General features: G+C 36.4%; 1 protein-coding gene and 1 long non-coding RNA gene across 43 annotated transcripts in view; both read right to left on the reverse strand.

The window, feature by feature from the left end:
- camk2b1 (calcium/calmodulin-dependent protein kinase (CaM kinase) II beta 1) overlaps nt 1–14,152 on the reverse strand; it is an 86,995-nt gene that overhangs the window by 69,906 nt on the left and 2,937 nt on the right. For all 42 annotated transcript variants that reach the window (XM_055039793.1, XM_055039770.1, XM_055039786.1 and 39 more), the window contains exon 2: nt 10,069–10,163. In XM_055039793.1, the coding sequence (XP_054895768.1) occupies nt 10,069–10,163 (95 nt within the window). The remainder of the gene's footprint in view (nt 1–10,068; nt 10,164–14,152) is intronic.
- LOC129366127 (uncharacterized) lies at nt 3,263–4,421 on the reverse strand. The gene is made up of 2 exons (XR_008606585.1): nt 4,054–4,421; nt 3,263–3,699 (listed from the first exon to the last, which is right to left on the reverse strand). It is a non-coding gene; the product is annotated as an uncharacterized LOC129366127 (long non-coding RNA).

Consider the following 14,152-nt stretch of genomic DNA (forward strand, 5'->3'; position numbering starts at 1 on the left):
AGTTGTTGTCTCTGTTCATTGTGATTTAGTCCACTTACCTGAGTTTTTGTTATTTCTTCTCTATAGCAGAGGTGATCAAAGAACTTTAGCCAAACCAAAACCAATGTTTTTAAGTGGACCACAGTTAACTACTTTGGTCAAATGAACCAGACTTTCTAGACAAACAAACTAGTCAAAGTACACCTTGGTGCACCCAAATATTCTTTTGATTGAGCACATTTGGGTAAATACAGCAAGTGTTTTCAAATAAAGAATGACCCAGAGCTTATATTTATTGCTGAGAACAGACTAAATTTTTTGTCTTCAATCAAGCCCTGATTAATAGACAAATTGGATGCCTTTCATTTGACAAGGAAACACCATTTGAAGTTTTAGATTTTTAATCCCGTTCCTACAAAAAAAAAAAAAAATCTGATTATTTATTTAATTAAAATAGTCCGTGCTTGGTTTATTGTTGAGTCGGTAAAAAACAGAAAATGTTTTTGTAATTTTTATTTTTTTAAATCTTTGCAAGGACTTTTGATGAGTATTTTTGGACACCGCTTCTCTACAGGAAGGCATCACTAAACACTGGAGAGGAAATTAACCTAGCACATGTAATTTAGAAACCAAAACTGCTTTCATTAGCAATGATATGAACTGTCACACGTCCTACACAAACCTCTAGTTTAGTTCTATAAATATTTTAGTATGGGAAAATTGTGCTTCATCTTTTGTTGTTCTTTCCCTTCTTCATTACTATATTATCGCCGAACAAAAAGGTAGAACCTCAAAATGAACACCCACTCATTTCAGACCAGGATGAAAATGCGTTTCAGGTCGTTTATAAAGCTGACTGGATCAGAAAAAAACAACGTTCGTGACTGAAGGATGAACTTCCTGCCCCACATTTTTCAGTTTATCAATAGATCAGCTTCATGAAAAAATAAACTGGGGAGATTAAAAATAAACTGGGGAGATTATGGTTGATGGAAACAATGAAAAGGTTCAGATTTGAGCTCTAAAACTCAGTGAACAGATCATAGATTGTCTTTCTACCCATATGGCCAAACAGATTTAAAAAGCAGTGGCAAAAGAAAATGAGGCGGATTAGCAGTGTTTGCCAATTGCCAAATGAGTTCCTTGGAGATACATAAAGTACTTTTGAAGTGAAGTATATTGAATTTTATAATTTAATTTATAGAAGTAAAATATTTTATGCAGTATCTACATTTTCTGGGCATGAGTGGAAGTGAAAATTGAGTAAAATAAAAACTATTTTCTTTTGGAATCAAAACACCATAAAGTATGACATTTTTAAAGGATTTTAGACCATTAAATTAGTACATGATGAACTTTTAGTTGTAAATCAAACAGAGGTCTGTAATTACCTGGCTGCACACCGCTCCATGGGTTGTTTGGTACCGCAGTGAAACAAAATAATTAAATTAAATTTCATTTAGAAAAAAAAAGTTCTTATGGAATGCCAATGCCATATTTTGTGTGTTCTCTTCAGGACTAGACAATAAATCGATTTTGATAATTAATAAAATGTTCTGTTTGTAAAAATTTTGTTTTTGGTAATTTGGGAGTGTTCTTCCATCAATGCACTCTTTGGGACGCCATAATAAGAGTTGGAGAGCAACGATTTATCAGCCAGTTTATTGGTGCCGATTTTCTTCATTTTGGGAGATCAATGATTGATGAAACCGATCTTATCCATCGAGTTTATCTACCTCGGCAAAGCTCTAAAAAGGGCTTACTATGTTGTTTAACAAGCATGTTTTGCAGCTTTGCTTTATTTGGACTTTGAAGTTGATTTAACTCCTACAACAAAATAATGAAATAAAAATTTGTACTTTCTTTTTAAGAAAGGAAAGTGAGACAAGAAAGAAACACACACACAAAAAACACATTGAAATCATAAATTGGATTTGGTACGAAAAAAGTGAGGAATGTAGCGGAGAGTTTTTTTATTACTAAAATATTTCCATGTTTCTAGTGCAACTAAAAATAAGGCAAACAAATATATTATATTTCTGTTTCACTGTATGAAAAGTTTGAATCAAAGTCTGAGCTTTCATTTTGCTGTTGCTCTGACTGTAAGGAGTGTACAGTTTACTGTGGAAAAGTAGCGCAGGTAGTACACTCTGTTTCAAATATTCATTTAACCCCTCTCTTTAAAGCTGTCGGTCAGCCAAACACTGTCGTTCTCTGAAGCAGTGGGGTAAATAAGAAATGAGCAGAGCGATAACGGAGAAAGGAAGGATGGTGAGGACTGGTCCTAAAGGGGGATGAGAGAGGAAGTGGCGAAAAGCAGGAGGAGATATGTGGCAAACAGGAACGTGAGCGCAGTGAGATAACCCAAGGATAGCATGCAGCAGAGTCTGCAGGAGACGTACTGGAGAAGAAGAGAGGAAGCAATGAAGAGAGGAATACATTTGGGTTAATCATCGCCAGTCAGGGCTGGTGTTTCAGGAGAAGAGACATCCACAAAGAGAAGCATATATAATCACTGTTCAAGAATATTTGACTTACAAGATCAGCATGGCTCACTGCTAAATATGGAGTTTAAATGTCACTTTTTTTTTCTCACTTTCTAAAAATACTACAGGAGTGTAGTATTACTACAGGAATGCTTAAAAACACGTTCTTGGCAAACATATTCAGACCCCTTAAAATTATTCACACCGACAGTCACCTTAAATGTTGTTGGGCAATAAAATGTTCCAGTAATTACTGGGATAAATGATAACATTGTCGTTTCAAGTCCATTTTCAATTAATATTTTTATAAAAGACATAATAACACAAGTTGACCAATAAATTTAGATTTTATAAAGAACACTCCACATTGAAACTGGAAGACACTTTAAATATGCAAAATAAAACACAAGAATCAAGATATTAAATCAAACCGAAACATGAATAAAACGGATTAGGAAATATCTGAAATCAAAATGCCCTCAGAAAATATCAATCATCAGAAAGCAAACAATCAAGTCCATGTTAATTTATTCTGCATCTGATTCAAGTCACAGTCACAAAATACTGCAGATTTGTGAATTACAAGTAAACTAATGTGTAATTTTCAAAACAGTTTTGAAATAAATATCTGAAAAAAGTACCGGTATGCAGCCTTTTTTACCCAAAATTCAAGAAATTGTGTAGCATATTTGAAAAGACAATCTAAATTGTTATTCAATATAAATGGCTTTTAACCAAGATAATAGGCCAGTTTCCTTTCAGAAGAATAGGTACGACTCACGAAAGAGCAGTTAGGCTAGAGTTCTGCAGCTGCGAGTGTTTTGTATTTGCAATGTGAATATCATATATACATATTTACAACCACAACATTGGGATATGCAAATGGCCATCAAGGGAAAAAAAACAAAACAATGAAATAAAAAGGAAAACAGAGGAGAAAAGAAGAAACACAACAAAGGGGAAAAAAACAAATTAATCAATCGTTCCCAAAGTTCATTTTACAACCCCTTAGTCCATCCACCCCGAATGGGGATTAATCAGGCTTGCAAACAAGGGGAGTATCCAGGGCGTGGTTCATATCCTGGGTAATTGAAAGTCCAATCAAAGAAGGAACAGAGTTCTTTGTAGGATTCTCCTACCAGCTGGGTAGGAGAAGTAAGCAGTCTTCTGTCACCAACAGGTGAAATCTTTCTTTGGCTCTAGGCCTGGTCTCATAGCTCACCATCCACCTGGCCTGAATAACAAAACAGGACCACTTCCTCAATATATATTGATATGATCTAACATTTAGTGTATACACAATTCAATAAATAACATTTTATATTATAAATAATTCTATCATATTTGATCAATTGCAATTTCATTAAATCTAAAATTCAATATAAATTACATTCATGAAACATTCAATAAATATACACCATATTATCAATTAACATGAAATGTAAAATACTAATATAAACCAGTGTTCAACAAATACTTCAATTACCCGTTTTGGTTATCAAAAAGAGTGTACAATCAGTTTTTCTTTAGTGGCTACACAACAGCAGTGATTATAAGCCAATGCTAAGTCATTCACAAAAACACTCACCAGTTCCGCAGTTTTGTGTCATACTACCGGATCTTTTTCATCTCACTTTCCGGCTCACAATAATGGGATCCTATAGTTCAGCACATTAAGTGAGCATCGTACACATTTACAGCAATTAAATGATGCTACGCTTTAACTGACCTGCCAGCTCTGCTCCTTCCAACGCGTTCTACCCTTCACGCCCTTTTGCTTGAGCTAATATACCTAGCCGGTAAACTGGAAAGGTACATGTGACCCCAGTACTCAACCGCGATTGGCTAAACGATAATCTCGCGAGAATCAATCATAATACTATTAAAACATCGCGAGATTTGAGGCTAAAAGGCAAAAGAGTAGAAAATCAGAGGAATTGAAGGTTTAAAATTACACTCGGGTTACAATTGCCTTCAGAAAAGTAGGTTTAGAAATTATTAGAGAACAGCATAAAGAAGGGCAGATGATGGAGCAAGTGGTGGAACATCCCATGGTATTTAATGTTGCTGAAACAATTAATTAGATCAATCAATTTTTCAAATTAGCATCAACTAATTTAGTAAATGATAGTTAACTCAAGAAATGCTGTGTTCTTTAAGAAAAAACATATTCAGAGCAGTAATTAAGCCAAAATTGTACAAAATATATATAAATTTGAATTTAGGATCAATTTGTATGTAAATATGTTTTGCCCAAAACTCCTTAAGGTTTAGCTTCACCAGGTTCAACTTCAATAAAGAAATAATACATTATTGCATTTTAGGAAATACAATTTTTATCTTATTATTTGTGGATGTCTATTTTTACCTAATCCTCAATTTTGCATAAAATAAGATTAAGAGGTTGAATAAAAACCCTACAAAATGTACCATTTTTCCGATTACTCGATAAATAAATAATTGATTATAAGATGATCGTTAGCTGGCGTCCTAATTTCAACTTGCAACAAAATATTTTATGCAACTTATAAAAGTTAGTATCAAATAAAGCAAAGATGGGAACTTTAAAACGGTGACATTTGCGGTGAGCCATCATCTTTTAGGAATCATTTTCGTCAGAAAAGAAAAATCAGTAATAAGGGTTAAAATGTTTGGTGTAATCAAACTAATCTGCTGAACTTGTGGCTATATGATAAATAAAACAGGCTCTACTGGCATTTGTAATTATAAGCAGAGTGATTTGACTCATAATAGGCTTACATGTAATAGGCCTTCACTTAAATACCCCCGCGCGACTTATCTGACATTGACACAAAAGAACCGGGACAGAAATCAGGTCAGCTCTCTGCTGCTGCAGCAGCAGGTAAGTCTCAAACAAAATAAACACCTCACATGTGCACTTATATATTTATTATGCGTATATACCCACACGCACATCCACTCTACCATGATATGCTACGAGGCCATACAGGAACCTCTGGCATCCCTCGTCCACGTATCACTGCCAATAAACAAGTGCTATGATTGGCTGGAAGCCTTGCCCAGCAGACCTGCCCTATATTTCCTGTTGACATGAGCTGGATTGACATTAACCGCTTGCCGTCTGCAATACGGGACAGAATCAGGGCTGAAGTCAAGCGGGGTGTTTGGGTAACACACAAATAACATTTAGTCATCCATTCCCAGATGCTTTATATCGGGATTTTTAAGAGGGTGAATCACTGTGACTGCAGTAAATAAACAGAGTTCACTGTCAGAATGACCATGCATGTGTGTGCCAGAGTGAAAGAGAGGCAGAGTCAGATGAGAGTCCCGTGCTCAAAGGCATGTAGGCGTACAGGCGCATGGCCCTCAGATGCCAAGTGCTTGGGGTGCCTTCTCTGCCATGACCCCCCTGGCCTCCCTGCAGCTCCCATCTCCATCTGCCCTTCCCAAACAAACGCTCCTCCTAAGCAGCCTCGGCTGGCGCTCTAAACCCTCTGACCTTACCTGCTTTCTGAGAAATATATCAGCAGCGAAACTCTCACTTGTGAAGCAGAGCAGTAAGTCATCGAGATCGCCATAAAACCTGGCTGCTGCAGCCCATGTCAGATGGGTCATGGAGCTATTATTAGAGCTGGAGTAGAAGTCGTATGCAGCGGCTCAAACATGGCTCATCCATTAGTAAAGAGCAGAGCGCAGGCCACGCTCACCACTCAGTCAGCTCAGATCATCAAATCTTAAAGCAGGAAGATTATGCCGTACCTCAGAAATCTGCAAGCAGCTGCAGCTGCAGCCTTTCGTAAAACAGCTGAGGAGGAAACCTACACCTCCAGTTAGCGGAGATTCACCGGTCAGAGATTTATGGTTGATTTTTGTTTTCTTTGGAAAGCTCTGAACGGTCCAATTTCTCTACAAACTATAATTAACAGCACTCTGAGTTTCTGTGTTCAAGCCTTTCTGACATCCACTGCACTGAACCCCACTCAAACTCTAATGTTTAGTCCACCAAATATTGATTTCTATTTGAGTTCTGAAAGCACTGCATCTTTTTGTTATTTTCAACATTTCTCATTTTCTTCAGTTTGTAGAATAAAAGAATAATATTCATTTTACTCAAACATATACCTATAAAAAGTAAAATCAGAGAAACTGTTCATTTTAAGTCGTTTCTTAATTTTTTTCCAGAGCTGTACAAACAGACTTCTGTCATTTATTGCTGGAGAAAAGCTGATGTCACACTGTGTGTGTTAGTGGAGATGCACTGATTTGATATGGCTTGTATCTAGGGCTGAAACAATTAATCGGATTAATTGTGATGAATGAATTATTCAAAAAATTGTTAACAAACTTCGTAATTGTTAACTGGAATATACAGACTCAAAAAATGAAAGAACATACTCATAGCAGCATGTGAGCCAAAACTGAAGAAAAAATAAATAAATAAACATATTTTAGGGTGTAATTTTCACTGATGTCAGGCCTTTCAAGGAAGATAAAGGAAATTTAAAATCTTGAAATGGTCCAACACAAAGCACTCAATCATGTTTTTGCTTTGAATTTAATTTAGTAGTAAACGGGACGATGAACATCTTGTAATGTCTGATAAAATGCAGAGCTGGTACAACCATTCAATAAACTTGGAAAAATAAAGCAAGAATATTCCATATCTTGTTCTTTTTGCTGAAAAGATATTTCAGAAAATCTAGGAGAGATTGTCAACCTGTAAAATGTAGGATATGGTTTGCTATTTTGTTAATCTGGCAAATCAGCAAGACCCTTTATATGTTGTAAACCTACAGTGATTTACCAATGCCTAATCTACAGGAATCTGATTTCTTTGCTTATTTTGTTAAATAACATTTATTTAATGAATAAAATTGTTGGTAAATAGAAAAACAAAAAAAATCTCTGGCAAACGCGGTTCTTTCAACTTGGCATTTTGGCCTCATGTCAAAAAGTTTGGGCATCACAGTTCTAAGAGCTTAAAACAGAAAAGACGTCTTTGATTTCCATTAATATTCATAAATTATCTTAAGGTTCTTCCGTTTTCTGGGGCTTTAAATACCACACATACTCTGCTTTTGAAACTGCATTAATTTGCTTTAAACATTGACATTACAAAGCTTATTAGCGTCAGTCTGCTGAAGGTGAGAAACGTATCACTTTATGGTGTAAGTAGCCTGATCTTTTGAATTTTTAACAATTATCCCAGGCAGCCTCACCTCTCTGGTGTATTATCATTGCTATCAGAGAGTACTTTCATAAATCTGTCTGCGTGGATTTAATGACATCTGAGCAATTGTTTCCAGAGGAAATTAATACCCACAGTAAAAGGTTAACTGACAGACACACACAGATATGAGCAGACATTCTACCCCTGTTAAAATACCTCTTAGACCACACTCTACATTTACACAAATGCACACAACATTTGTGTGTGTGTGTAACAGTGTATTGTCAGTGGGGTGCCACCTGGCACAGCCGTGGCTCTGGGTCTCCGGTTGCGGGCTGCAGAGGCAGCAGGAGATTTACACCGGGCGAGTGTTGGTGTGAGGAACGACAGTGACCGCCGCGGGCGGTTTACATCACAGCGCTGCCTAAACCGGGCTTTACTGCCTGAGCACAGGGTCCTTTACAAGTCGGACTTTATGCCTGTTTAATGTGAGCAATATCCTATTAATATGCAGTAAAAACATTTGATTTGGAGAATTATGTTTTTTGTGGAAAACACAGAAAGAGAGCATTAATCTGTAATTAGTATCTAAATCTCTACTAAGCGATAGGGTGCTCACACCAGTCCTATTTAATTAATTTATTTATTTATTCAAACTCTAGTTCATTTGTCTAGAAAGTCTGGTTCTTTTGGAGGAGTGAATGCAAAATTGAAAAAAGCAAATTCTGATCTGCCTAAAACGCTTGGTCTTAGTTTAGTTAAAGTGAACTCTGGTGCCGTTCAAATGCATATGTGAGCACCAAGCAGACCGGAGACACCTCTAAAAGACAGGAAGTGGGCAGCAGCACAGGGCATTCTGGGTAAACACAACCAAAAAAAACACTTGAGTCTAACGCTAGCGGGAGAAATGGCTCGTGGTCTTTTGCCAAAGACAAAAAAGAAACGGCTAAAATATGACACTACTCCATTTTTGTTTACATTTTGTGAAAAAGAAGTGTCTTCTTCAGAGGTTTTTGTGTCATATCCTTAAGTGGTTCTTGTTGCAGCGCCACCACAGGCAAAGAGGGGAACAGGTTTTTCAACTAGATGGTATCGTTTGACATAGCACAACATAAAAGCTAACCGCAGCAGCTGAAAATATAACAAATGTTGCAATTTTAGTCCTTCATTGAACTGGTCTATCAGTTCGATGAAGATTACTTAACGGCAAAGAGAGTGACAAACTTTTTCTACGCTACAATAATCCTTCGCGGAACATAATTTTAACTGAAGGGGATCAGAAATATGCAAGGTTTAAGACTTCAGCTTAAGCTTAAACATACAGTTGACTAGAGCAGGAAATTCATTTACTTTTTCCTTTCCTTTTTTTTGTAATCTTACTCTATTCAGCAAGATCAACACCGACCCAAATGTAACTATATTTGGCGTTGTAATACAACCACATAAATACAACAGTAGATCTGGAGTATCAAGCTGAAATAAAGCTTCAGGGTTTTGTAAGGAGTGGAGGCTACAAAAGCATTGTTTTCAAAAAGTGACATATTCCTTATCAAAGGAAAACACAACCTCCCAGTCTGGAACCAGTTTCCAGGGTTCCTCAACGTCTTTCCTGTCAATACTCCAAACAGTTCAGCGACAATGTGTCTAAAAATATTGTCATAGGGCTCGTAAAAGCCCATTTCACAATGGAGGCAAGGTCAAACTGACTAAAAGAAACACCAAAATCTGAAATCTAATGTTTACCTTTAGGCAGGATTATCGTCCATAAATGATTCAATTCTTACTGATTACTTTCTTTGATCTCTTGGAATGCATTGCAGGTTTTTAATGAAGAAAACATAATTTTCTGTTCAGACTTTGAATTTGCATCCATTTTTATTCCCTAACTTATTTACACATATTACACCCAGTATTCAGGAACTAAAGTTTCTTGTATTCAAACAGAGAGGTGCCCTGGTCTCATAGAAACCGGCAGCATTCAGCATAAAGTGAAGTTTACTCACAGTAATTATCCACAGGTTACAGACATGTGGACTTGAGTAGCATTTTGCTATTTGAATGATTAACTACTTTGGTGTTTAAACTGAGTCAATCCATAAAAAATTTACTTTAGTAAGAGATTAAAGAAAAACTACAGAGAACAGAAACAAATCTGGGGCACTATCCACAGATTATGGGAATTTTTTAAGTTTTGTGAAGCTTTTTGAGACGAAGTAAGTGATTTTCATTTCACACCACAATCTCCTCGAGCCATTAATTTGTGAGTCCTTTTCTCTCTCATAACCGGCTGTGACTGCAGAGCTTTTAGAGCTACACCAGAGCTGTGGACTTCATGCAGTCTCTACATTTACCAACGGGAAAATCACAACTCCAGAATGCATCGTGTTCAGACTGCAAAACAATATCCAGGGATTACACGTTGAATTAAAAGCTGAAATAAGTTCTTACCTCTTGCAGATAACTTTTTGGTGTTGATTATTTTAGCAGCATATTCCTGCCCTGTCGACAGCTTCACACATCTGCGCACCACTGAAAACGCTCCCCTGCAAACAAAATATATTCTTATTACTTTAAGGAAGATATTTTTACATTTTTAATCAACAGTTCATATAATATTTATGTCCATCAGGAAATCTCTGCTGTTTATCAAACTTTTCCTTACATGCAACTTCTTCGGAGCCTTAGCTGGCGTAATGACACCAGTTTTTGCTGAGAATACTCATGTTAATACACACAACTGATGATTTACTGCAGCTACAAGCAGGCTTAATATTCCTCAAGTGTAACTGTGGAAAGCTACATTTAAAGACCAAGCTGTCCAGATTTATCTGCTTAATAAGCTCCCATGAGGAGCCTCAGAGCCAGTCAGTATGTTCCAGATAATGTGCTCACATGTGGATGTCGAGACGTGCAGCGAAAGAAACAAACACTTCTATTGTGAAACTACAAGGGAAAACAAAAGAGCAAACAACTCAAACGTAATATTTGACACATTCAAAGAGCCTATTTCTGCAGAAAATGTAATTTGATATGAATTTAGTCATGTAGAATAATTTAAAACTGCTGAATATGAGCTGTGTTGCTCTGAAAGCTGCACAGCAAACTCTCAAGTCTCTAAATAGCTTCTCGGGCTTGCGGGCTCAGATCAATCTGGCCGGTCTGCCTTCCAGTGGGTGTTGACAGTGAAAGGTTGAACTGTGACACTGGGTTTCGCTCCCAGACCAACAAGGTCAAAGGTGAACGCTCTGGGACCAGATGGACTGAAACTCAGACGAGGCAACGCAGAGGACTGAAAGTCTTCGGTCAGATAGGATCAATAACTATCACAAACACATAAGCTTCTGCTTTGAATTAAACAGTTCTTCAATAACTGTGCAGTTAAACAAAACAATGTTGAAAAGAACATAAAAAAAATTACCACAGTATAATATTTAACGTGCTACTTCATAACTACCATCAGAAATGCAATTGCACTTAAAGACAGCAAATAATAACTGCATTGAATCCTACATAATTTACCGATAACACTTACAGAAAACCAACAAAATCTCTAATTCCAAAGTGCACAACATGTAAATCTGTACACCAAAGCTTCAAATACGACCGAGATAAAAATCAACTTTTTATCAAAGAAAAACCACCAGCAGAGCAGAGCACAAATGTTTCACAATAAAAGTTGCTTGACAAAATCTAAATGATAACTAGTGTTGATTTAAAGTGAAAACGCATCCTATTAGGTGCAGAATTTACTGTAAAAACTTATAATGAGCGCTACGCCACAGAAAAGATCAAAGAACGTGATTTCTAACAATTGTTTTAAAAGTTTGTTTATGCCAATTTGTGTAAAAGAATAGCTTCTTGTAGACCACAAAGGCTGATATTATCTGTCATAGATGCACAAAGTCACGAAGCTTAAATGTCACAAGTCCCGCAAAGGAAGAAACAGCAGCCAAAAGTGAGAGCACAATAATTATCTCTCCTCAGATGCTTAGGATTGGTATTATAGTCATGGATAGCATTATTATCTCAAGGCCAAGTCACTTACACCTGAACTCCTTCCTCTGAGATGGATGTGACAGAATGAGTAATTATAGTCATTTGTAAAAGACGATTGGTAGAGCAGGATTAGTGTCACTCACACAAGATCAAAGCCCGACTAATAGGTTATATTTCCCTTTCTTTTTATTCAAGAGACAAACCTGAAGAATAAGAAACGTTCCCAGCAACCAGAGTTATTGCTTCTGGGAAAGGAGCAAGCTTTGCAGCAGAGAAAGTGTTATTATCCCCAGGTGGTGTGTGTGGAGTCACACTGGTAGACAAAGCTGCTTATGCTTGTCAAATGACAAGATAAATAACTAAAATATTATTTTTGTGTGGCATACCAGAAGCCTGAAGTGAGTCTGAAACATTTGCAATAACAAAAACTAGCTTAGATTCTCACTGGCATAAAAAAATAAAATCTACAAGTGTTACTAATTCACCTGTCATCTAATTATGATGTTCAAAATTATTCAAAATTTTACATCGACGTGAATTCAGAGAGAAAAAACTTTTTGGGGTTTTTCTCCTGAACTATATTTAGATATAACCAGATTATTTTATATAAGCGTCTTTTTTAGTCACTGATTCTGAAAATATCGATAATTATTCTTGTTTTGGACTGTAAAGCTGCCTTTGATATAGCCTAATATCCCAATATTTTAAGGTTTACCTTACTAGCAGCAGGTTTCTGTCACCCTGTTTCTCCCTCAGCACCCGTCTCTTGTGGAGTTCCCCAAGGTTCTGTTCTCGGGCCAGTTTTATTCTCCATTAACATGCTCCCTTAAGGATCCATTTTTAGAGAGATTGAATTACTCCAGAAGCACATTTTTCAGTGCTAATTACATCTTGCCGTATAAATCTGGGTAGGTTTTAGCCTTTTGGCCACATTAAAGGCGAGAGGGTCACACTTGGTTCTCATTTTGACTTAGAGAAACTATTTACTATTCACTATTGCAGAAAAGCTTTTACAAGCTAAAGCTTTTATTGAAAGTAAAGCTTTCAGTTTAACTCGGTGGGATTTTGAAAGGCTGAGCCACACTTTTCTAAGATTCCAGCTTGATCATTGAAACTCTCTGAGTATTGGTGTGAGTCAGCCCTGCCTTTTATGGCTGCAGTTTCTGTAGAAACTAACATTTTACTGCTGAATTTAAAGCTCTCCATGGACAAACTGCAGCATATATCAATCCAACCCCCCTCTGCCATATGTGTCTAGCAGATTTCTCACATATAATGATCGCTCGCTTTTACAAGTCCCAAGGTCTGGACTCAAATGTCTGCAGACTCAGCACCTGAATTATGCAGATATTAGACAATCTTCAATGGTTGCAGTGCTTAAATACTGCTTTTAAATATGGTAGAAGTGTATTTTATTATATTACTTGATGTATATTTTGTTTCACTTTTTGATTGAACTTTTATGGTATGTTTTGTTTCCCAATGTTAGCATATAAATTTGTTTTATTATAAATAAATCTGAAATCTCTTTGAAGCTTGTAAGAAACAGAAGAGCTGTCACAAACTAGTGATGTGAAAGAAGCTTTACTAAAGAAAAGTTTGCATACATTTGTCTTTACCCTGAAATACCTTGCAAATCAGAGAAAAGCCCTAAATGTATTTAAATATGTCCCTGAAAAATTAAATCCAACATTCGCTAACATTTCTGCATGGAGCAAACAATTAACAGAAGCATTATTTCAAATTTACTAAAACTTTTTTGAAAAATCCAAATGTTTAGATGTAATCATTTCTGGAATGTGTTGAGTGTTGGTTTCGATAACAAATTAAAAATGGGAGGTTGATTTTTGAGGTATGCTTGTGCATAAATCATTAACCTCTCAATGTTTTTATGTGTGAAATTGTTTCTAAAACTGTTTGTGTGCTACTGTTTTGGCCATGACCCTTTGGTATAGGATATTTCTAATAAAAACGAGTGTTAGAGAAATTATGTTGACAAAGACCCAACAAAATGTGCACACAGGATTGCTACTAATTTTTCATTTCAAAGTTCTATTTTAGCCTCAAACTTCAACTTATAATATTTAGGATATCCAAGTAGAAAATATTTACCTTGTTGTGTTTTTCTCATGTTTATGAATCATAAAACAGCACTTAAGTTGCTCTAAGGTATGGAAGTGTGGTAAAGCGTTATTCCAATGCTTTTTTCTTTTTTTGCATCTAGACAAAACTTCGATCAACTCCATTTCAAAATCTAGAGCACTTAGAGATTTATCACATCCTTTGGGAATGCCAGACCTTCACTAATCAGCATGGTAAGAGCTTCACTGCTTGAAAAGGCATCAACTTTAGGAGCTCTCAGAGGCATTGAACATTTGCTCTTGCTACCTTTTAGGTGTGAAACACAGAGTCTGCACTGCTGCACTTCCTTAGTCGTTTTTGCTGTACAAATATGAATTAAATGCGTTCAAGTAATTTGGATGTTGTGGGGATGGAAACAGTGCCCCATTTCTGTAAATCACCTTTACTTTACCTT

Source organism: Poeciliopsis prolifica, unplaced genomic scaffold (genome assembly GCF_027474105.1).
Source record: "Poeciliopsis prolifica strain line A6 unplaced genomic scaffold, Auburn_PproV2 SCAFFOLD014, whole genome shotgun sequence".
Taxonomy (NCBI): domain Eukaryota; kingdom Metazoa; phylum Chordata; class Actinopteri; order Cyprinodontiformes; family Poeciliidae; genus Poeciliopsis; species Poeciliopsis prolifica.